Raw genomic sequence first — 23,031 nt, forward strand, 5'->3', positions numbered from 1 at the left:
CCATACCTGCTTGTAGAGCCACAGCAGCTCTGGTGCTCTATGGAGCAGCTATGGAGCTCTATGGGGCCATATGAGGCTCTATGGGGCGCTATGGAGCGGCGCTATGGGGCGCTATGGGGCAGCTGCCCCCACACCTGCTTGTAGAGCCACAGCAGCTATGGGGCTGTATGGGGCAGCTCTGGGGCTGAATGGAACTCTATGGGGCTGTATGGGGCCATATGGGGCTCTATGGAGCTCTATGGAGCTCTATGGTGCTCTATGGGGCGCTATGGGGCGGCGCTATGGGGCAGGCGCCCCCATACCTGCTTGTAGAGCCACAGCATAGCTCTATGGAGCTGTATGGGGCGCTATGGAGCTCTATGGGGCGGTGCTATGGGGCGCTATGGGGCGGCGCTATGGGGCAGGCGCCCCCATACCTACTTGTAGAGCCACAGCAGCTCTGGTGCTCTATGGAGCAGCTATGGAGCTCTATGGGGCCATATGGGGCTGTATGGAGCTGTATTGGGCTGAATGGGGCAGTGCTATGGGGCTGTATGGAGCTCTATGGAGCTGTATGGGGCGCTATGGGGCGGCGCTATGGGGCAGGCGCCCCCATACCTGCTTGTAGAGCCACAGCATAGCTCTATGGAGCTGTATGGGGCCATATGGGGCTCTATGGGGCTCTATGGAGCTCTATGGGGCGCTATGGAGCTCTATGGGGCGGTGCTATGGGGCGCTATGGGGCGGCGCTATGGGGCAGGCGCCCCCTTACCTGCTTGTAGAGCCACAGCATAGCTCTATGGAGCTGTATGGGGCCATATGGGGCTCTATGGGGCTCTATGGAGCTCTATGGGGCGCTATGGAGCTCTATGGGGCGGTGCTATGGGGCGCTATAGGGCGGCGCTATGGGGCAGGCGCCCCCTTACCTGCTTGTAGAGCCACAGCAGCTCTGGTGCTCTATGGAGCAGCTATGGAGCTCTATGGGGCCATATGGGGCTGTATGGAGCTGTATGGGGCTGAATGGGGCAGTGCTATGGGACTGTATGGAGCTCTATGGAGCTCTATGGGGCGCTATGGGGCGGCGCTATGGGGCAGGCGCCCCCATAGCTGCTTGTAGAGCCACAGCAGCTCTGGTGCTCTATGGAGCAGCTATGGAGCTCTATGGGGCCATATGGTGCTGTATGGAGCTGTATTGGGCTGAATGGGGCAGTGCTATGGGACTGTATGGAGCTGTATGGGGCGCTATGGGGCGGCGCTATGGGGCAGGCGCCCCCTTACCTGCTTGTAGAGCCACAGCAGCTCTGGAGCTCTATGGAGCAGCTATGGAGCTCTATGGGGCCATATGGGGCTGAATGGGGCAGTGCTATGGGGCTGTATGGAGCTCTATGGGGCACTATGGGGCGGCGCTATGGGGCAGGCGCCCCCATACCTGCTTGTAGAGCCACAGCATAGCTCTATGGAGCTGTATGGGGCCATATGGGGCTCTATGGGGCTCTATGGAGCTGTATGGGGCGCTATGGGGCAGCGCTATGGGGCGCTATGGGGCAGGCGCCCCCATACCTGCTTGTAGAGCCACAGCATAGCTCTATGGAGCTCTATGGGGCGCTATGGAGCTCTATGGGGCGGTGCTATGGGGCGCTATGGGGCGGCGCTATGGGGCAGGCGCCCCCTTACCTGCTTGTAGAGCCACAGCAGCTCTGGTGCTCTATGGAGCAGCTATGGAGCTCTATGGAGCAGCTATGGAGCTCTATGGGGCCATATGAGGCTCTATGGGGCGCTATGGAGCGGCGCTATGGGGCGCTATGGGGTGCTATGGGGCAGGCGCCCCCATACCTGCTTGTAGAGCCACAGCAGCTCTGGGGCAGCCATGGGACTCTATGGAGCTCTATCAGGCAGCTCTATTGGGCTGTATGGGGCAGCTATGGGGCTGTATGGAGCTCTATGGAGCTCTATGGGGCGGCGCTATGGGGCAGGCGCCCCCATACCTGCTTGTAGAGCCACAGCAGCTCTGGTGCTCTATGGAGCAGCTATGGAGCTCTATGGGGCCATATGAGGCTCTATGGGGTGCTATGGAGCTCTATGGGGCGGCGCTATGGGGCGCTATGGGGTGGCGCTATGGGGCAGGCGCCCCCATACCTGCTTGTAGTGCCACAGCAGCTCTGGGGCAGCCATGGGACTTTATGGAGCTCTATGGGGCTGTATGGAGCTGAATGGGGCAGTGCTATGGTGCTCTATGGGGCGCTATGGGGCAGCTGCCCCCATACCTGCTTGTAGAGCCACAGCAGCTATGGAGCTGTATGGGGCAGTGCTATGGGACTGTATGGAGCTCTATGGGGCCATATGGGGCTGTATGGGGCGCTATGGGGCAGCGCTATGGGGCGCTATGGGGCAGGCGCCCCCTTACCTGCTTGTAGAGCCACAGCAGCTATGGAGCTGTATGGGGCAGCTGTGGAGCTGTATGGGGCCATATGGGGCCATATGGGGCTCTATGGGGCTGTATGGAGCTCTATGGGGCGGTGCTATGGGGCGGCGCTATGGGGCAGGCGCCCCCTTACCTGCTTGTAGAGCCACAGCAGCTATGGAGCTGTATGGGGCAGCTGTGGAGCTGTATGGGGCCATATGGGGCCATATGGGGCTGAATGGGGCTGTATGGAGCTCTATGGGGCTGTATGGGGCGCTATGGGGCGGCGCTATGGGGCAGGCGCCCCCATACCTGCTTGTAGAGCCACAGCATAGCTCTATGGAGCTGTATGGGGCCATATGGGGCTCTATGGAGCTCTATGGGACTGTATGGAGCTCTATGGTGCTCTATGGGGCGCTATGGGGCAGTGCTATGGGGCAGCCGCCCCCATACCTGCTTGTAGAGCCACAGCAGCTCTGGTGCTCTATGGAGCAGCTATGGAGCTCTATGGAGCAGCTATGGAGCTCTATGGGGCCATATGAGGCTCTATGGGGCAGCGCTATGGGGCGCTATGGGGCAGGCGCCCCCTTACCTGCTTGTAGAGCCATAGGAGGGCGCAGACGACGCTGATGTCGGCCAGGGAGACGCGCTCCCCCACCAGGAAGGTGCGGCTCTGCAGGTGGGCGTCCAACACCGACAGCGCGCGGCGCACCTCCGACTTGGCCTGCTCCGTCGCCTGCGCACACACCGTCAGCGGGGGGGCATGGGGGGCTGCGGGGGGTGGGGGGACGTGGGGGGCTGGAAGGGGGTGGGGGGTGATGGGGGGATGGGGGGGTGGGGGGTAATGGGGGGTGATGGGGGTGATAGGGGGATGGGGGGTGATGAGATATGGGGGTAATGGGGGGTGATGAGGGGAAGGGGGGTAATGGGGGGATGGGGGGGGATCGGGGTATGGGGTGATGGGGGGCAGTGGGGGGATGTGGGGGTAATGGGGGTAATCAGGTGATGGGGGGATGGGGGGGGTGGGGGGCAGTGGGGGGATGGGGGTAATGGGGTGATGGGGGGCATGGGGGGCTGTGGGGGCTAATGGGGGGATGGGGGGTGATCGAGGTATGGGGTGATGGGGGGGGGATGGGGGGCAGTGGGGGGATGGGGGGTCATGGGGGTAATCAGGTGATGGGGGGCTGGGGGGCATGGGGGGCTGGAAGGGGGTGGGGGGACATGGGGGGCTGGGGGGTGATGGGGGGATGGGGTGGATGGGGGGGGTGGGGGGATGGGGGTAATGGGGGGTGATGGGTGGGGGGCTGGAAGGGGGTGGGGGGTCATGGGGGGATGGGGGGTGATGGGGGGGGATGGGGGGACATGGGGGGCTGGGGAGGGATGGGGGGCTGTGGGGGGTGATGGGGGGATGGGGGGTAATGGGGGGATGGGGGGGGATGCGGGGGGATGGGGGTGATGGGGGGTGATGGGTGGGGGGCTGGAAGGGGGTGGGGGGGGATGGGGGAAGGGGGGGATGTGGGCGGATGGGGGGTAATGGGGGGCAGTAGGGGGATGGGGGTGATGGGAGGGGATGGGGTGGATGGGGGGTGATGAGATATGGGGGTAATGGAGGGTGATGAGTGGGGGGGGAATGGGGGGTGGGGGGGGATGGGGGGATGGAGGGGGTGGGGGGACATGGGGGGACATGGGGGGCTGGGGGGGGATGGGGGGGTGGGGGGTGATGAGATATGGGGGTAATGGGGGGTGATGAGTGGGGGGGGAATGGGGGGTGGGGGGGGATGGGGGGATGGGGGGGGCTGGGGGGATGTGGGGGGTAATGGGGGTAATCAGGTGATGGGGGGATGGGGGGCTGGGGGGGGATGGGGTGGATGGGGGCCATGGGGGGTAATGGGGGGCCATGGGGGGCTGGGGGGGGATGGGGGGGTGGGGGGACATGGGGGGGTGGGGTGTCATGGGGGGCTGTGGGGGTAATGGGGGTAATCAGGTGATGGGGGGATGGGGGGCTGGGGGGCATGGAGGGCTGGAAGGGGGTGGGGGGCTGATGGGGGGATGGGGGGGTGGGGGGGATGTGGGGGATGGGGGGTGATGGGGGTAATCAGGTGATGGGGGGATGGGGGGCTGGGGGGGGTAATGGGGGGATGGGGGGTAATGGGGGGATGGGGGCTTGGGGGGTGATGGGGGGATGGGGGGCTGATGGGGTGGGGGGTAATGGGGGGACATGGGGGGCTGGGGAGGGATGGGGCTGATGGGGGGTGATGAGATATGGGGGTAATGGGGGGTGATGAGTGGGGGGGGAATGGGGGGTGGGGGGGGATGGGGGGATGGGGGGTCATGGGGGGCTGTGGGGGGTAATGGGGGGATGGGGGACAGTGGTGGGATGGGGCTGTTGGGGGGATGGGGGGATGGGGGGTGATCGGGGGATGGGGGGGGATGGGGGGGATGGGGGGACATGGGGGGCTGGGGAGGAATGGGGGGCTGTGAGGGGTGATGGTGAGATGGGGGGCAGTGGGGGGATGGGGGGGGTCATGGGGGGCTGGGGGGTCATGGGGGTAATCAGGTGATGGGGGGATGGGGGGCTGGGGGGGGTGGGGGGGGATGGAGGGATGGGGGGGGATGGGGCTGATGGGGGGATGTGGGGGGATGGGGGGCTGGGGGGCAGTAGGGTGATGGGGTAAGGGGGTGATGGGGGGCAGTGGGGGTATGGGGGTAATCAGGTGATGGGGGGATGGGGGGCAGTGGGGGTAATCAGGTGATGGGATGGGGGTGTGGGAGGCAGTGGGGGGATGGGGGTGATGTGGGGGGATGAGGGGGGATGGGGGGTGAGGGGGGGATGGGGTGATGGGGGGATGGGGGGCATGGGGGGACATGGGGGGCTGTGGGGGGATGGGGGACAGTGGTGGGATGGGGCTGTTGGGGGGTGATGGGGGGTAATGGGGGGCTGTGGGGGGATGGGGGAAGGGGGGGTGATGGGGGGTGATGGGGTTATGGGGGTAATGGGGGGTGATGGGGGGATGGGGGGTGATGGGGATATGGGGGGTAATGGGGGGATGGGGGGCTGGGGGACATGGGGGGACATGGGGGGCAGTGGGGGGCTGGGGGGTGATGGGCCATTTATGGCCATTTCGGGGCCATTTATGGCTGTTTTATGACCATTTGTGACCACTTTGTGACCATTGGTGACCACCTGTGGCCATTTTGGGGCTATTTAGAACCATTTTGGGGCCATTTATGGCCATTTTGGGGCCATTTATGACCATTTTGGGACCATTTTATGACCACCTGTGGCCATTTTGGGGCTATTTATGGCCATTTTGGGGCCATTTATGGCCATTTTCCGACCATTTTGTGACCACCAGTGGCCATTTTGGGGCCATTTGTGGCCATTTTGGGGCCATTTCTGCCCATTTATGACCATTTCTGACCATTTTGTGACCACCTGTGGCCATTTTGGGGCCATTTCTGACCATTTCTGACCATTTATGCCCATTTTATGACCACCTGTGTCTATTTTGGGGCCATTTCTGCCCATTTTGGGACCAATTTATCACCATTTGTGGCCATTTTGGGGCCATTTCTGCCCATTTTGGGGCCATTTATGGCCACTTTGTGACCATTTTCTGACCATTTGTGACCATTTTGGGGCCATTTATGGCCATTTTGAGGCCATTTATGGCCACTTTGTGACCATTTGCTGACCATTTGTGGCCATTTTTGGGGCCATTTCTGCCCATTTTGGGGCCATTTCTGCCCATTTTCTCCCCATTTTCTGACCATTTGTGGCCATTTTTGCCCATTTCTGCCCATTTTTGGACCATTTTTGGACCATTTGTGGCCATTTGGTGACCATCTGTGACCACCTGTGGCCATTTTGGGGCCATTTATGGCCATTTTGGGACCGTTTTATGACCACCTGTGGCCATTTGGGGGCCATTTATGACCATTTTGGGGCCATTTATGGCCATTTTAGGGCCATTTATGACCATTTTCTGACCACCTGTGGCCATTTTGGGGCCATTTATGGCCATTTTAGGGCTATTTCTGACCATTTTCTGACCATTTGTGGCCATTTTCAGGCCATTTCTGGCCATTTTGGGGCCATTTCTGGCCATTTTGGGACCATTTTATCACCATTTGTCACCACCAGTGGCCATTTTGGGGCCATTTGTGGCCATTTTGTGACCATTTTCTGACCATTTGTGGCCATTTTGGGGCCATTTCTGGCCATTTTGGGGCCATTTATGACCATTTTCTGACCATTTCTGACCATTTTGTGACCACCTGTGGCCATTTTGGGGCCATTTCTGACCATTTCTGCCCATTTTATGACCACCTGTGGCCATTTTGGGGCCATTTCTGGCCATTTTGGGACCATTTTATCACCATTTGTGACCACCTGTGGCCATTTTGGGGCCATTTCTGCCCATTTCTGCCCATTTTTCTGACCATTTGTGGCCATTTTATGACCATTTTATGACCATTTATGGCCATTTTGAGGCCATTTCTGCCCATTTTGGGGCCATTTATGGCCACTTTGTGACCATTTTCTGACCATTTGTGGCCATTTTGGGGCCATTTCTGGCCATTTTGGGGCCATTTCTGCCCATTTATGACCATTTCTGACCATTTTGTGACCACCTGTGGCCATTTTGGGGCCATTTCTGACCATTTCTGACCATTTCTGCCCATATTATGACCACCTGTGTCTATTTTGGGGCCATTTATGGCCATTTTGGGACCATTTTCTGACCACCTGTGGCCATTTTGGGGCCATTTCTGCCCATTTTGGGGCCATTTATGGCCACTTTGTGACCATTTTCTGACCATTTGTGACCATTTTGGGGCCATTTATGGCCATTTTGAGGCCATTTATGGCCACTTTGTGACCATTTGCTGACCATTTGTGGCCATTTTGGGGCCATTTCTGCCCATTTTGGGGCCATTTCTGCCCATTTTCTCCGCATTTTCTGACCATTTGTGGCCATTTTTGCCCATTTCTGCCCATTTTTGGACCATTTGTGGCCATTTGGTGACCATCTGTGACCACCTGTGGCCATTTGGGGGCCATTTATGACCATTTTGGGGCCATTTATGGCCATTTTAGGGCCATTTATGACCATTTTCTGACCACCTGTGGCCATTTTGGGGCCATTTCTGGCCATTTTAGGGCTATTTCTGACCATTTTCTGACCATTTGTGGCCATTTTGAGGCCATTTCTGGCCATTTTGGGGCCATTTCTGGCCATTTTGGGACCATTTTATCACCATTTGTCACCACCAGTGGCCATTTTGGGGCCATTTCTGCCCATTTTGGGGCCATTTCTGCCCATTTTCTCCCCATTTTGGGACCATTTGCGGCCATTTGGTGACCATCTGTGACCACCAGTTGCCATTTTGGGGCCATTTCTGCCCATTTTGGGGCCATTTCTGCCCATTTTCTCCCCATTTTTGGACCATTTGTGGCCATTTGGTGACCATCTGTGACCACCAGTTGCCATTTTGGGGCCATTTCTGCCCATTTTGGGGCCATTTCTGTCCATTTCTGCCCATTTTCTCACCGTTTTTGGACCATTTGTGGCCATTTGGTGACCAACTGTGACCACCTGTGGCCATTTTGGGGCCATTTCTGCCCATTTTGGGACCATTTGATCACCATTTGTGACCACCTGTGGCCATTTTGGGGCCATTTCTGCCCATTTTCTCCCCATTTTTGGACCATTTGTGGCCATTTGGTGACCATCTGTGACCACCAGTTGCCATTTTGGGGCCATTTCTGCCCATTTTCTCCCCATTTTTGGACCATTTGTGGCCATTTGGTGACCATCTGTGACCACCAGTTGCCATTTTGGGGCCATTTCTGCCCATTTTGGGGCCATTTCTGCCCATTTCTGCCCATTTTCTCCCCATTTTGGGACCATTTGCGGCCCGTTCCTTGCACCCACCTGCTTGTTGTAGTGCATGATGCCCAGGGTGGGGAAGACCCACGTGCTGGCGGGGGGCACGATGTCGCTGTCAGCAAAGTTGACCCATTGCAGGACCTGGGCTGCCCCCTCCCGCGTGGCCCCGCGCAGCTCCTCGTTGCTCACTGCCCCCCAAACGACCCTCGTTAGCATGCAAATGAGCCCCCCCCCGCCACTCCTCGGGTAATTAAACCCCCCCCCAGACCCCCCTCCCCCTCCCCCTTATGTTCAAAGCGAGGGGGAGAAATGGATCGTTGGGATCCATTGGGAGAGAAGGGGGGAGAAGAGAAGCCCCAAAATGCCCCCAATTTGCCCCCAAATGCCCCCAAAAACCCCCAAATGCCCCAAATTGCCCCCAAAAGCCCCAAATATGCCCCCAAAATGGCCCCTAATTGCCCCAAAATGCTCCACAGTTGCCCCCAAATGCTCCAAAAAAGCCCCCAAAATGCTCTCAAAAACCCCCAAATGCCCCCAAGAGTCCCAAATTGCCCCCAAATGCCCTCAATCTCCCCCCAAAAATGCCCCAAATTGCCCCAAAATGCCTCAAATTGCCCCAAATATGCCCCCCAATTGCCCCAAATGGCCCCAAAATGGCCCCTAATTGCCCCCAAATGCTCCAAAAAAGCCCCCAAAATGCCCTCTAAAACCCCCAAAAAGCCCCCAAATGCCCCCAAATGCTCCACAGTTGCCCCCAAATGCACTCAAAAGTCCCCAAATTACCCCAAAATGCCCCCAATTTGCCCCCAAAATGCCCTCTAAAACCCTCAAATTGCCCCAAAATGACCCCAATTTGCCCCCAAATGCTCCAAAAACGCCCCCAAAATGCCCTCTAAAACCCCCAAATGCCCCAAATTGCCCCCAAAAGCCCCAAATATGCCCCCAAATGCTCCAAAAAAGCCCCCCAAATGCCCACAAAAACCCTCAAATGCCCCCAAGAGTCCCAAATTGCCCGCAAATGCCCTCAGTCTCCCCCCAAAAATGCCCCAAATTGCCCCAAAATGCCTCAAATTGCCCCAAATATGCCCCCCAATTGCCCCAAATGGCCCCAAAATGGCCCCTAATTGCCCCCAAATGCTCCAAAAAAGCCCCCAAAATGCCCTCTAAAACCCCCAAAAAGCCCCCAAATGCCCCCAAATGCTCCACAGTTGCCCCCAAATGCACTCAAAAGTCCCCAAATTACCCCAAAATGCCCCCAATTTGCCCCCAAATGCTCCAAAGAAGCCCCCAAAATGCCCTCTAAAACCCCCAAAAAGCCCCAAAATGCCCCAAATATGCCCCCAAAATGCTCCAAAAAAGCCCCCAAGATGCCCTCTAAAAGCCCCAAATGCCCCAAAATGCCCCCAATTTGCCCCCAAATGCTCCAAAAAAGCCCCCAAAATGCCCCCAAAAAGCCCCAAATGCCCCAAATTGCCCCAAAAAGCCCCAAATATGCCCCCAAAAGCCCCAAATATGGCCCCAAAATGCTCCACAATTGCCCAAAATTGCCCCCAAATGCCCCCAAATGCTCCAAATGCCCCCAAATGCTCCAAAAAAGCCCCCAAAATGCCCTCAAAAACCCCCAAATGCCCCCAAGAGTCCCAAATTGCCCCCCAAAATGCCCTCTAAAACCCCCAAATGCCCCAAATTGCCCCAAAAAGCCCCAAATATGCCCCAAAATGCTCCACAATTGCCCCAAATGGCCGCAAAAGGCCCCCAATTTGCCCCCAAATGGCCCAAATCTGTCCCCAAATGCTCCAAAAAAGCCCCCAAAATGCCCTCAAAAACCCTCAAATGCCCCCAAGAGTCCCAAATTGCCCCCAAATGCCCTCAATCTCCCCCCAAAAATGCCCCAAATTGCCCCAAAATGCCTCAAATTGCCCCAAATATGCCCCCCAATTGCCCCAAATGGCCCCAAAATGGCCCCTAATTGCCCCCAAATGCTCCAAAAAAGCCCCCAAAATGCCCTCTAAAACCCCCAAAAAGCCCCCAAATGCCCCCAAATGCTCCACAGTTGCCCCCAAATGCACTCAAAAGTCCCCAAATTACCCCAAAATGCCCCCAATTTGCCCCCAAAATGCCCTCTAAAACCCTCAAACTGCCCCAAAATGACCCCAATTTGCCCCCAAATGCTCCAAAAACGCCCCCAAAATGCCCTCTAAAACCCCCAAATGCCCCAAATTGCCCCCAAAAGCCCCAAATATGCCCCCAAATGCTCCAAAAAAGCCCCCCAAATGCCCACAAAAACCCTCAAATGCCCCCAAGAGTCCCAAATTGCCCGCAAATGCCCTCAGTCTCCCCCCAAAAATGCCCCAAATTGCCCCAAAATGCCTCAAATTGCCCCAAATATGCCCCCCAATTGCCCCAAATGGCCCCAAAATGGCCCCTAATTGCCCCCAAATGCTCCAAAAAAGCCCCCAAAATGCCCTCTAAAACCCCCAAAAAGCCCCCAAATGCCCCCAAATGCTCCACAATTGCCCCCAAATGCACCTGACAGTCCCCAAATTGCCCCAAAATGACCCGAATTTGCCCCCAAATGCTCCAAAAAGCCCCCAAAATGCCCTCTAAAACCCCCAAAAAGACCCAAAATGCCCCCAATTTGCCCCCAAATGCTCCAAAAACGCCCCCAAAATGCCCTCTAAAACCCCCAAAAAGCCCAAAATGTCCCCAAATGCTCCACAATTGCCCCCAAATGCACTCAAAAGTCCCCAAATTACCCCAAAATGCCCCCAATTTGCCCCCAAATGCTCCAAAAACGCCCCCAAAACGCCCTCTAAAACCCCCAAATGCCCCAAATTGCCCCAAAATGCCCCAAATATGCCCCCAAAATGCTCCAAAAAAGCCCCCAAAATGCCCTCTAAAACCCCCAAATGCCCCAAATTGCCCCAAAATGCCCCCAATTTGCCCCCAAATGCTCCAAAAACGCCCCCAAAATGCCCTCTAAAACCCCCAAAAAGCCCCAAAATGCCCCCAATTTGCCCCCAAATGCTCCAAAAAAGCCCCCAAAATGCCCTCTAAAACCCCCAAAAAGCCCCAAAATGCCCCCAATTTGCCCCCAAATGCTCCAAAAAAGCCCCCAAAATGCGCTCAAAAACCCCCAAATGCCCCAAATTGCCCCAAAATGCCCCAAATATGCCCCCCAAATGCTCCAAAAAAGCCCTCAAAATGCCCTCTAAAACCCCCAAATGCCCCAAATTGTCCCAAAATGCCCCAAATATGCCCCCAAAATGCTCCAAAAAAGCCCCCAAAATGCCCTCTAAAACCCCCAAATGCCCCAAATTGCCCCAAAATGCCCCAAATATGCCCCCAAAATGCTCCAAAAAAGCCCCCAAAATGCCCTCTAAAACCCCCAAATGCCCCAAATTGCCCCAAAATGCCCCCAATTTGCCCCCAAATGCTCCAAAAAAGCCCCCAAAATGCCCTCTAAAACCCCCAAAAAGCCCCAAAATGCCCCCAATTTGCCCCCAAATGCTCCAAAAAAGCCCCCAAAATGCCCTCAAAAGCCCCAAAATTGCCCCCAAATGTCCCAAATTGCTACCAAGTGCCCCCAAATGGCCCAAATCTGTCCCCAAATGCTCCAAAAAAGCCCCCAAAATGCCCTCAAAAGCCCCCAAATGCCCCCAAGAGTCCCAAATTGCCCCCAAAATGCCCTCTAAAACCCCCCAAAATGCCCCAAATTGCCCTAAAAAGGCCCCCAAAAGCCCCCCAAATGCTCCAGAATTGCCCCCAAATGCCCCAAATCTGTCCCCAAATGCTCCAAAAAAGCCCCCAAAATGCCCTCAAAAACCCTCAAATGCCCCCAAGAGTCCCAAATTGCCCCCAAAACACCCCAGAAGTCCCAAAATTGCCCCCAAATGCCCCAAAAAGCCCCCAAAACACCCCAAAAGCCCCCAAAATTGCCCCCAAAATACCCTAGAAGCCCCAAATTGCCCCCAAAAGCCCCAAATTGCCCCCAAAAAGCCCCCCAAACCCTTCAAAATCCCTAAAAATGCCCCCAGAAGCCCCAAAAGCCCCAAAATTGTCCCCAAAATTGCCCCCAAAACACCCCAGAAGCCCCAAATTTCCCCCCAAAGCCCCAAAATTGGCCCCAAAATTGCCCCCAGAAGCCCCAAATTGCCCCCCAAACCCTTCAAAATCCCTAAAAATGCCCCCAGAAGCCCCAAATTGCCCCCAAAAGTCCCAAAATTGCCCCCCAAATTGCGCCCAAAACACCACAGAAGCCCCAAATTGCCCCAAAATTGCCCCAAAATTGGCCCCAAAATTGCCCCCAGAAGCCCCAAATTGCCCCCAAAAGCCCCCCAAAACCCTTCAAAATCCCTAAAAATGCCCCCAGAAGCCCCAAATTGCCCCCAAAAGTCCCAAAATTGCCCCCCAAATTGCGCCCAAAACACCCCAGAAGCCCCAAATTGCCCCAAAATTGCCCCAAAATTGGCCCCAAAATTGCCCCCAGAAGCCCCAAATTGCCCCCAAAAGCCCCCCAAAACCCTTCAAAATCCCTAAAAATGCCCCCAGAAGCCCCAAATTGCCCCCAAAAGTCCCAAAATTGGCCCCCAAATTGCCCCCAGAAGCCCCAAATTGCCCCCCAAAGGCCCCCAAACCCTTCAAAATCCCTAAAAATGCCCCCAGAAGCCCCAAATTGCCCCCCAAAGTCCCCAAATTGCCCCCCAAATTGCCCCCAAAACACCCCAGAAGCCCCAAATTGCCCCCCAAAGCCCCAAAATTGGCCCCAAAATTGCCCCCAGAAGCCCCAAATTGCCCCCAAAAGCCCCCCAAAACCCTTCAAAATCCCTAAAAATGTCCCCAGAAGCCCCAAATTGCCCCTGAATTCTCCACAATTGCCCCAAATTGCCCCCAAGAGGCCCCAAACTGCCCCCAAATGTCCCAAATTGCCCCCAAATGCCCCCAATTGCCCCCAATTGCCCCCCTACACCCCACGATGCCCCCCAACTGAGCGCAAGGATCCCAAATGACAGCCCCAAAAGGACAGAAAATGCCCCAAAATGGGGGTGGGGGGGGTCTAAGAAGGGGCGGTTTTTGGGGTCGGTCCCAAAAAGGGGGGATTTGGCCCCAAAAAGGGGGGATTTGGCCCCAAAACGGCAGCTCTGACCGTAATAGGCGATGGCGTTGCTCTCAAACACACAGAAACCGTCGTCACCCTCAAAGGCCGGGACCTGGGGGGGCAAATAGGGTTAAAGTGGGGGGCAAATGGGGCGGGGGGGGGCAAAAAGGGTTGGGGCGGGGGGCAAAAGGGATAGGGGGGCAAAAGGGGTTGGGGTGGGGGGCAAAAAGGGTTGGGATGGGGGCAAATGGGGCGGGGAGGGGGGCAAAAGGGGTTGGGGTGGGGGGCAAAAGGGGTTGGGGTGGGGGGCAAAAAGGGTTGGGATGGGGGGCAAATGGGGCGGGGGGGGCAAAAAGGGTTGGGGTGGGGGGCAAAAGGGATAGGGGGGCAAAAAGGGTTGGGGTGGGGGGCAAATGGGGCGGGGAGGGGCAAAAAGGGTAGGGGTGGGGGGCAAATGGGGCGGGGGGGGGCAAAAGGGGTTGGGGTGGGGGGCACATGGGGCGGGGGGGGGCAAATAGGGTTAAAGTGAGGGGCAAATGGGGCGGGGAGGGGGGGGAAGAGGGGTTGGGGTGGGGGGCAAAAGGGATAGGGGGGCAAAAGGGGTTGGGGTGGGGGGCAAATGGGGCGGGGAGGGGCAAAAAGGGTAGGGATGGGGGGCAAATGGGGCGGGGGGGGGCAAAAGGGGTTGGGGTGGGGGGCACATGGGGCGGGGGGGGCAAATAGGGTTAAAGTGGGGGGCAAATGGGGCGGGGAGGGGGGGGAAGAGGGGTTGGGGTGGGGGGCAAAAGGGATAGGGGGGCAAAAGGGGTTGGGGTGGGGGGCAAATGGGGCGGGGGGGGGCAAATAGGGTTAAGGTGGGGGGCAAATGGGGTGGGGGGGGGCAAAAGGGGTTGGGGGGGGGGGCAAAAGGGATAGGGGGGCCAAAGGGGTTGGGGCGGGGGGCAAATGGGGCGGGGAGGGGAGCAAATGGGGCAGGGGGGGCAAATAGGGTTAAGGTGGGGGGCAAAAAGGGTTGGGGTGGGGGGCAAATAGGGGGGGGAGGGGGGCAAAAGGGGTTGGGATGGGGGGCAAAAGGGTTGGGATGGGGGGGTAAAATGGATGGGTTGGGGGGCAAATGGGGTGGGAGGGGGCAAATGGGGTTGGGGTGGGGAGCAAATGGGGCGGGGGGGGGGCAAATAGGGTTAAGGTGGGGGGCAAAAGGGATAGGGGGGCCAAAGGGGTTGGGGTGGGGGGCAAATGGGGTGGGGAGGGGAGCAAATGGGGCGGGGGGGGCAAATAGGGTTAAGGTGGGGGGCAAAAAGGGTTGGGGTGGGGGGCACATGGGGTGGGGGGGGAAAAAGGGTTGGGAGGGGGGCAAAAAGGGTCGGGGTGGGGGGCACATGGGGGGGGGAGGGGGGCAAAAGGGGTTGGGATGGGGGGCAAAAGGGATAGGGGGGCCAAAGGGGTTGGGGTGGGGGGCAAAAAGGGTTGGGATGGGGGGCAAATGGGGCGGGAGGGGGGCAAAAGGGGTTGGGGTGGGATGGGGCAAAAGGGACAGGGGGGCAAAAGGGGTTGGGATGGGAGGGTAAAAGGGGTGGGATGGGGGGCAAAAGGGGTTGGGATGGGGGTAAAAAGGGTTGGGAGGGGGGGCAAAAGAGACAGGGGTGGGGGGCAAATGGGACAGGGGGGCAAAAGGGGTTGGGATGGGGGGATAAAAGGGTTGGGGGGGCAAAAAGGGTTGGGATGGGGGGCAAATGGGGTGGGGGGGCAAAAGGGATGGAGAGGGGGGAAAAAGGGTTGGGGTGGGGGGGTAAAACGGTTGGGAGGGGGGGCAAAAGAGATGGGTGGGGGGCAAATGGGGTTGGGATGGGGGGCAAAAATGGTTGGGGGGGGCAAAAGGGACAGGGGGGCAAAAAGGGTTGGGATGGGGGGCAAATGGGGTGGGATGGGGGGCAAAAGGGGTTGGGGTGGGGGGGAAAAAGGGGTGGGAGGGGGGGTAAAAGGGTTCGGGGGGGGGCAAATGGGGTGGGGGGGCAAAAGGGGTTGGGGTGGGGGGCAAAAGGGACAGGGGGGCAAAAGGGGTTGGGGTGGGAGGGTAAAAGGGGTGGGATGGGGGGCAAAAAGGGTTGGGGTGGGGGGCAAATGGGGTGGGGGAGGAAAAAGGGTTGGGAAGGGGGGCAAAAGGGGAGGGATGGGGGGGAAAAAGGGTTTGGAGGGGGGGAAAAAGGGGTTGGGGTGGGGGGCAAAAAGGGATGGGGTGGGGGGCAAATGGGGGGGGGAGGGGGGCAAAAGGGATTGGGATGGGGGGGAAAAGGGTTGGGAGGGGGGGCAAAAGAGACGGGGGGGGAAAAGGGTTGGGGGGGGCAAAAGAGACAGGTGGGGGGCAAAAGGAGTTGGGAGGGGGGGGCAAAAGGGTTGGGGGGGGCAAAAAGGGTTGGGGTGGGGGGGAAAAAGGGGTGGGAGGGGGGGTAAAAGGGTTGGGGGGGGGGCAAATGGGGTGGGGGGGCAAAAGGGGTTGGGGTGGGGGCAGCAATGGGGGTAGGGCTGTATAGGGCTGCATATAGGGCTGTATGTAGGGCTGCACAGAGCTCTATAGGGCCACATATAGGGCTGCACAGAGCTCTATAGGGCCGCATATAGGGCTGCACAGAGCTCTATAGGGTCACATATAGGGCTGCACAGAGCTCTATAGGGTCACATATAGGGCTGCACAGAGCTCTATAGGGCGGTATGTAGGGCTGCACAGAGCTCTACAGGGCCGCATATAGGGCTGCACAGAGCTCTATAGGGCCATATGTAGGGCTGCACAGAGCTCTATAGGGCGGTATGTAGGGCTGCACAGAGCTCTATAGGGCTGTATGTAGGGCTGCATATAGGGCTCTATAGGGCCGTATGTAAGGCTGCACAGAGCTCTATAGGGCCGCATATAGGGCTGCACAGAGCTCTATAGGGATGTATGTAGGGCTGCACAGAGCTCTATAGGGCCGTATATAGGGCTGCACAGAGCTCTATAGGGCCGCATGTAGGGCTGCACAGAGCTCTATAGGGCTGTATGTAGGGCTGCATATAGGGCCGTATGTAGGGCTGCAGAGAGCTCTATAGGGCCGTATGTAGGGCTGTACAGAGCTCTATAGGGCCGCATATAGGGCTGCACAGAGCTCTATAGGGCCGTATGTAGGGCTGCACAGAGCTCTATAGGGCCGCATGTAGGGCTGCACAGAGCTCTATAGGGCTGTATGTAGGGCTGCACAGAGCTCTATAGGGCCGCACATAGGGCTGCACAGAGCTCTATAGGGCCGCATATAGGGCTGCACAGAGCTCTATAGGGCCGCATATAGGGCTGTACGTAGTGCTCTATACGGCTGTATGGGGTCAGCTTACCTTCCCAGCAGGGAATATGGGCAGGAAGTCGGTGCTGTATGGGGCTGTGTATGGGATATGGGGCTGTATGGGGCTGTGTATGGGATATGGGGCTGTGTATGGGATATGGAGCTGTGTAAGGGATATGGGGCTGTATATGGGGTTCTTTATGGGGTATCTCACCTTCCCAGCAGGGAACTTGCGCAGGAAGTCAGTGCTGTATGGGGCTGTATGGGGCTGTGTATATGTGATATGGGGCTGTGTATGGGATATGGCCCTGTGTATGGGATATGGGGCTGTGTGTGGGATCTATATAGGATCTGTATGGGATCTGTACCTCACCTTCCCAGCAGGGAACTTGCGCAGGAAGTCGGTGCTGTATGGGGCTGTATGGGGCTGTGTATGGGATATGGGGCTGTATGGGATCTCTATGGGATCTATATGGGGCGGTCTCACCTTTCTGGCGGGGAACTTGCGCAGGAAGTCGGCACTGTATGGGGCTGTATGTGAGATGTGGGGCTGTGTATATGGGATATGGGGCTGTGTATGGGATATGGGGCTGCGTGTATGGGATATGGGGCTGCGTGTATGGGATATGGGGCTGTATATAGGACTGTGTATGGGATATGGGGCTGTATATAGGGCTGTGTATGGGATATGGAGCTGTATATAGGGCTGTGTATGGGATATGGGGCTGTATATAGGGCTGTGTATAGGATATGGGGCTGTATATAGGGCTGTATATGGGGTCAGCTCACCTTCCCAGCAGGGAACTTGCGCAGGAAGTCGGCGCTGTATGGGGCTGTATGGGGCTGTGTATGGGATATGGGGCTGCGTATGGGATATGGGGCTGTATATAGGGCTGTATATGGGGTGTCTCACCTTCCCCGCGGGGAACTTGCGCAGGAAGTCGGCGCTGTATGGGGCTGTATGGGGCTGTGTGTGGGATATGGGGCTGTATGGGGCTGTATATGGGATATGGGGCTGTATATGGGATCTCTATGGGATCTCTGCCTTACCTTCCCCGCAGGGAACTTGCGCAGGAAGTCGGCGCTGTATGGGGCTGTATGGGGCTGTATGGGGCTGTGTGTGGGATATGGGGCTGTATATGGGATCTGTATGGGATCTCTGCCTTACCTTCCCAGCGGGGAACTTGCGCAGGAAGTCGGCGCTGCGGTTGGTGGTGCCGAAGCGGAAGTGCGGCGGGGAGCAGCGCAGGCGGAGCTGAGCGCCGCTGTACTGCGCCGCGATCTGAGCCTTGAACGAGCGCCAGTTGTCGGGGTACGTGTACAGCGTCTGCCATATAGGGGTGTATGGGGTCAGCTTAGGGAGTGTATGGGGTTATATGGGGTTATATGGGGTCAGATGGGGTGTATGGGGTCAGAGGAGCAGCGCAGGCGGAGCTGAGCGCCGCTGTACTGCGCCGCGATCTGAGCCTTGAACGAGCGCCAGTTGTCGGGGTACGTGTACAGCGTCTGCCATATAGGGGTGTGGGGTTATATGGGGTGTATGGGGTTATATGGGGTTATATGGGGTGTATGGGGTCAGAGGAGCAGCGCAGGCGGAGCTGAGCGCCGCTGTACTGCGCCGCGATCTGAGCCTTGAACGAGCGCCAGTTGTCGGGGTACGTGTACAGCGTCTGCCATATAGGGGGGTGGGGTTATATGGGGTGTATGGGGTTATATGGGGTTATATGGGGTGTATGGGGTCAGAGGAGCAGCGCAGGCGGAGCTGAGCGCCGCTGTACTGCGCCGCGATCTGAGCCTTGAACGAGCGCCAGTTGTCGGGGTACGTGTACAGCGTCTGCCATATAGGGGTGTGGGGTTATATGGGGTGTATGGGGTTATATGGGGTTATATGGGGTGTATGGGGTCAGAGGAGCAGCGCAGGCGGAGCTGAGCGCCGCTGTACTGCGCCGCGATCTGAGCCTTGAACGAGCGCCAGTTGTCGGGGTACGTGTACAGCGTCTGCCATATAGGGGGTGTGGGGTTATATGGGGTGTATGGGGTATATGGGGTCAGATTAGGGGGTATATGGGGTCAGATGGGGTCAGATTAGGCGTTATATGGGGGTATATGGGGTGTATGGGGTCAGATTAGGCGGTATATGGGGTCAGAATGGGGTTATATGCGGTCAGAGGGGGGTACGTGTACAGCGTCTGCCATATAGGGGGGTGTGGGGTCAGCTTAGGGGGTGTATGGGGTCAGATTAGGGGGGATATGGGGTCATTGGGGGTATATGGGGTCAGATTAGGGAGAATATGGGGTCAGATGGGGTCAGATTAGGGGGTATATGGAGTCATATGGGGTGTATGGCATCAGATTAGGGAGTATATGGGGTCATTGGGGGTATATGGGGTCAGATTAGGGGGTATATGGGGTCATATGGGGTCAGATTAAGGGGTATATGGGGTCATATGGGAGTATATGGGGTCAGATTGGGGGTATATGAGGTCATATGGGGTGTATGGGGTCAGATTAGGGGGTATATGGGGTCATTGGGGGTATATGGGGACAGATGGGGTGTATGGGGTCAGATTAGGGGGTATATGGGGTTATATGGGGTATATGGGGTCAGATGGGGTGTATGGGGTCAGAGGAGCAGCGCAGGCGGAGCTGAGCGCCGCTGTACTGCGCCGCGATCTGAGCCTTGAACGAGCGCCAGTTGTCGGGGTACGTGTACAGCGTCTGCCATATAGGGGGGTGGGGTTATATGGGGTATATGGGGTCAGATGGGGTGTATGGGGTCAGATTAGGGGGTATATGGGGTCAGATGGGGTCAGATTAGGCGTTATATGGGGGTATATGGGGTGTATGGGGTCAGATTAGGGGGTATATGGGGTCAGAATGGGGTTATATGCGGTCAGAGGGGGGTACGTGTACAGCGTCTGCCATATAGGGGTGTGGGGTTATATGGGGTTATATGGGGTCAGAGGGGGTGTATGGGGTCAGATTAGGGGGTATATGGGGTCAGAATGGGGTTATATGCGGTCAGAGGGGGGTACGTGTACAGCGTCTGCCATATAGGGGGGTGTGGGGTCAGCTTAGGGGGTGTATGGGGTATAGGGGTCACATTAGGGGGTATATGGGGTCATTGAGGGTATATGGGGTCAGATTAGGGGGTATATGGGGTATATGGGGTCAGATTAGGGGGTATATGGGGTCACAGGGGGTGTATGGGCTCAGATTAGAGGGTATATTGGGTCAGATGGGGTCAGATTAGGAGGAATATGGGGTCAGATGGGGTCAGATTAGGGGGTATATGCGGTCATATGGGGTGTATGGGGTCAGATTAGGGGGTATATGGGGTCATTGGGGGTATATGGGGTCAGATTAGGGGGTATATGGGGTCAGATTAGGGTGTATGGGGTCAGATTAGGGGGTACGTGTACAGCGTCTGCCATATAGGAGTGTGTGGGGTCAGGTTAGGGGGTGTATGGGGTTATATGGGGACAGATGGGGTGTATGGGGTCAGAGGAGCAGCGCAGGCGGAGCTGAGCGCCGCTGTACTGCGCCGCGATCTGAGCCTTGAACGAGCGCCAGTTGTCGGGGTACGTGTACAGCGTCTGCCATATAGGGGGGTGGGGTTATATGGGGTATATGGGGTCAGAGGGGGTGTATGGGGTCAGATTAGGGGGTATATGGGGTCACTGGGGGTATATGGGGTCAGATTAGGGGGTATATGGGGGTATATGGGAGTACGTGTACAGCGTCTGATGGGTATGGGGTGTCTGGGGTCACATTAGGGGGTATATGGGGTCAGATGGGGTGTATGGGGTCATATGGGGTGTATGGGGTCAGATTAGGGGGTATATGGGGTCATATGGGGTGTACGGGGTCAGATTAGGGGGTATATGGGGTCAGATGGGGTGTATGGGGTCAGATTAGGGTGTATACGGGGTCAGAGGGGGGTATATGGGGTCAGAGGGGGGTACGTGTACAGCGTCTGCCATATAGGGGGTGTGGGGTCAGCTTAGGGGGTGTATGGGGTATAGGGGTCACATTAGGGGGTATATGGGGTCATTGGGGGTATATGGGGTCAGATTAGGGGGTATATGGGGTATATGGGGTCAGATTAGGGGGTATATGGGGTCAGATTAGGGGGTATATGGGGTCAGATTAGGGGGTACGTGTATAGCGTCTGACGGATATGGGGTGTATGGGGTTAGATTAGGGGGTATATGGGGTCATTGGCTGTACGTGGGGTCAGATTAGGGGGTATATGGAGTCAGATTAGGGGATGTATGGGGTCAGAATGGGGTTATATGGGGTCAGAGGGGGGTACGTGTACAGCATCTGACGGATATGGGGTGTATGGGGTCAGGTTAGGGGGTGTATGGGGTCAGAAGGGGTGTATGGGGTCGGATTAGGGGGTATATGGGGTCGGATTAGGGGGTATATGGGGTCATTGGGGGTATATGGGGTCAGATTAGGGGGTATATGGGGTCAGATTAGGGGGTATATGGGGAATATGGGATCAGATTAGAGGGTATATGGGGTCATTGGGGGTATATGGGGTCAGAGGGCGTGTATGGGGTCAAATTAGGGGGTATATGGGGTCATATGGGGTGTATGGGGTCAGATTAGGGGGTGTATGGGGTCAGATTAGGGGGTACATGTACAGCGTCTGACGGATATGGGGTGGATGGGGTCAGGTTAGGGGGTATATGGGGTTATATGGGGTCAGAGGAGGTGTATGGGGTCAGATTAGGGGGTATATGGAGTCAGATGGGGTGTATGGGGTCAGATTAGGGGGTGTATGGGGTCAGATTAGGGGGTGTATGGGGAGTATGGGGTCAGATTAGGGGGTGTATGGGGTCAGAGGGGGTGTATGGGGTCAGATTAGGGTGTATACGGGGTCAGAGGGGGGTATATGGGGTCAGAGGGGGGTACATGTACAGCGTCTGACATATATGGGGTGTATGGAGTTATATGGGGGTATATGGGGTGTATGGGGTCAGATTAGAGGTTATATGGGGTCATTGGGGGTATATGGGGTCAGATTAGGGGGTATATGGGGTCAGGGGGGGCTAAGTGTACAGCGTCTGACGGATATGGGGTATATGGGATCAGATTAGGGGGTATATGGGGTCATTGGGGGTATATGGGATCAGATTAGGGGGGAATATGGGGGTACGTGTACAGCATCTGACACACATGGGGTGTATGGGGTCAGGTTAGGGGGTATATGGGGTCATTGGGGTATATGGGGTCAGGTTAGGGAGTATATGGGGTCAGATTAGGGAGTACGGGTACAGCATCTGAATGGGGTCAGTGGGGTATATGGGGTCAGATTAGAGGGTATATGGGGTATATGGGGGTTATATGGGGGTTATATGGGGGTTATATGGGGGTTATAAGGAGCCAATATTGAGTTATATGGGGTTATATGGGGGTCAGATTGAGTTATATGGGCGCATATGGGGGAGTTATATGGGGTTATATGGGGGTACATGGGGTTATATGGGCACACATGGGGTATCTGTGGAGGTTATATGGGGATATGGAGGGCTGTATGGGGTTATGTGGGGCTGACATTGGGTTATATGGGGTTATATTTGGTTATAGGGGGCTATGTGGGGGTACATGGGGTTATATGGGATGATAGGAAGCGTTACATGGGGTTATATACGGGTATGGGGACTTATAGGATACGATACGGGGGTTATATGGGGGCGTATGGGGGTTATATGGGGGTTATATGGGGGTATAGGGGGTTATATGGGGGTATAGGGGGGTATAGGGGGGTATAGGGGGGTATAGGGGGGTATAGGGGGGTATAGGGGGGTACGGGTACAGGGTCTGGGGGGTATAAGGGTTATATGGGGTTATATAGGGTTATAAGGGGGTTATATGGGGGTACAGGGGGTTATATGGGGGTCATAGGGGGGTTATAGGGGGGTCATAGGGGGGTTATAGGGGGTTATAGGGGGGTTATAGGGGGTTATAAGGGGGTTATAAGGGGGTTATAAGGGGGTACAGGGGGTTATATGGGGGTATATGGGGGTTATATGGGGGTGTAGGGGGGTGTAGGGGGGTACGGGTAAAGGGTCTGGGGGGTATAGGGGTTATATGGGGTTATATAGGGTTATAAGGGGATTATATGGGGGCACATGGGGTTATGTGGGGGTTATATGGGGGTACAGGGGGGTTATATGGGGGTTATATGGGGGTATAGGGGGTTATATGGGGGTATAGGGGGCTATATGGGGGTTATATGGGGATATAGGGAGTTATATGGGGCTACAGGGGGGTTATATGGGAGTTATATGGGGGTATAGGGGGTTATATGGGGGTACAGGGGGGTGTATGGGGGTTATA

General features: G+C 56.8%; 1 protein-coding gene across 1 annotated transcript in view; it reads right to left on the bottom strand.

Annotated features, from left to right (window-relative positions):
* EEF1G (eukaryotic translation elongation factor 1 gamma) overlaps window positions 1-23,031 on the bottom strand; it is a 55,438-nt gene that overhangs the window by 26,975 nt on the left and 5,432 nt on the right. Inside the window, exons 2-5 of the mRNA NM_001397234.1 lie at window positions 17,849-18,007; window positions 13,421-13,484; window positions 8,320-8,462; window positions 2,973-3,116 (exon numbers count right to left, since the gene is read on the bottom strand). Coding sequence (NP_001384163.1) covers window positions 2,973-3,116; window positions 8,320-8,462; window positions 13,421-13,484; window positions 17,849-18,007 — 510 coding nt within the window. The remainder of the gene's footprint in view (window positions 1-2,972; window positions 3,117-8,319; window positions 8,463-13,420; window positions 13,485-17,848; window positions 18,008-23,031) is intronic.

The sequence above is a fragment of the Gallus gallus genome, unplaced genomic scaffold, assembly GCF_016699485.2.
Source record: "Gallus gallus isolate bGalGal1 unplaced genomic scaffold, bGalGal1.mat.broiler.GRCg7b scaffold_44, whole genome shotgun sequence".
Lineage (NCBI taxonomy): Eukaryota > Metazoa > Chordata > Aves > Galliformes > Phasianidae > Gallus > Gallus gallus.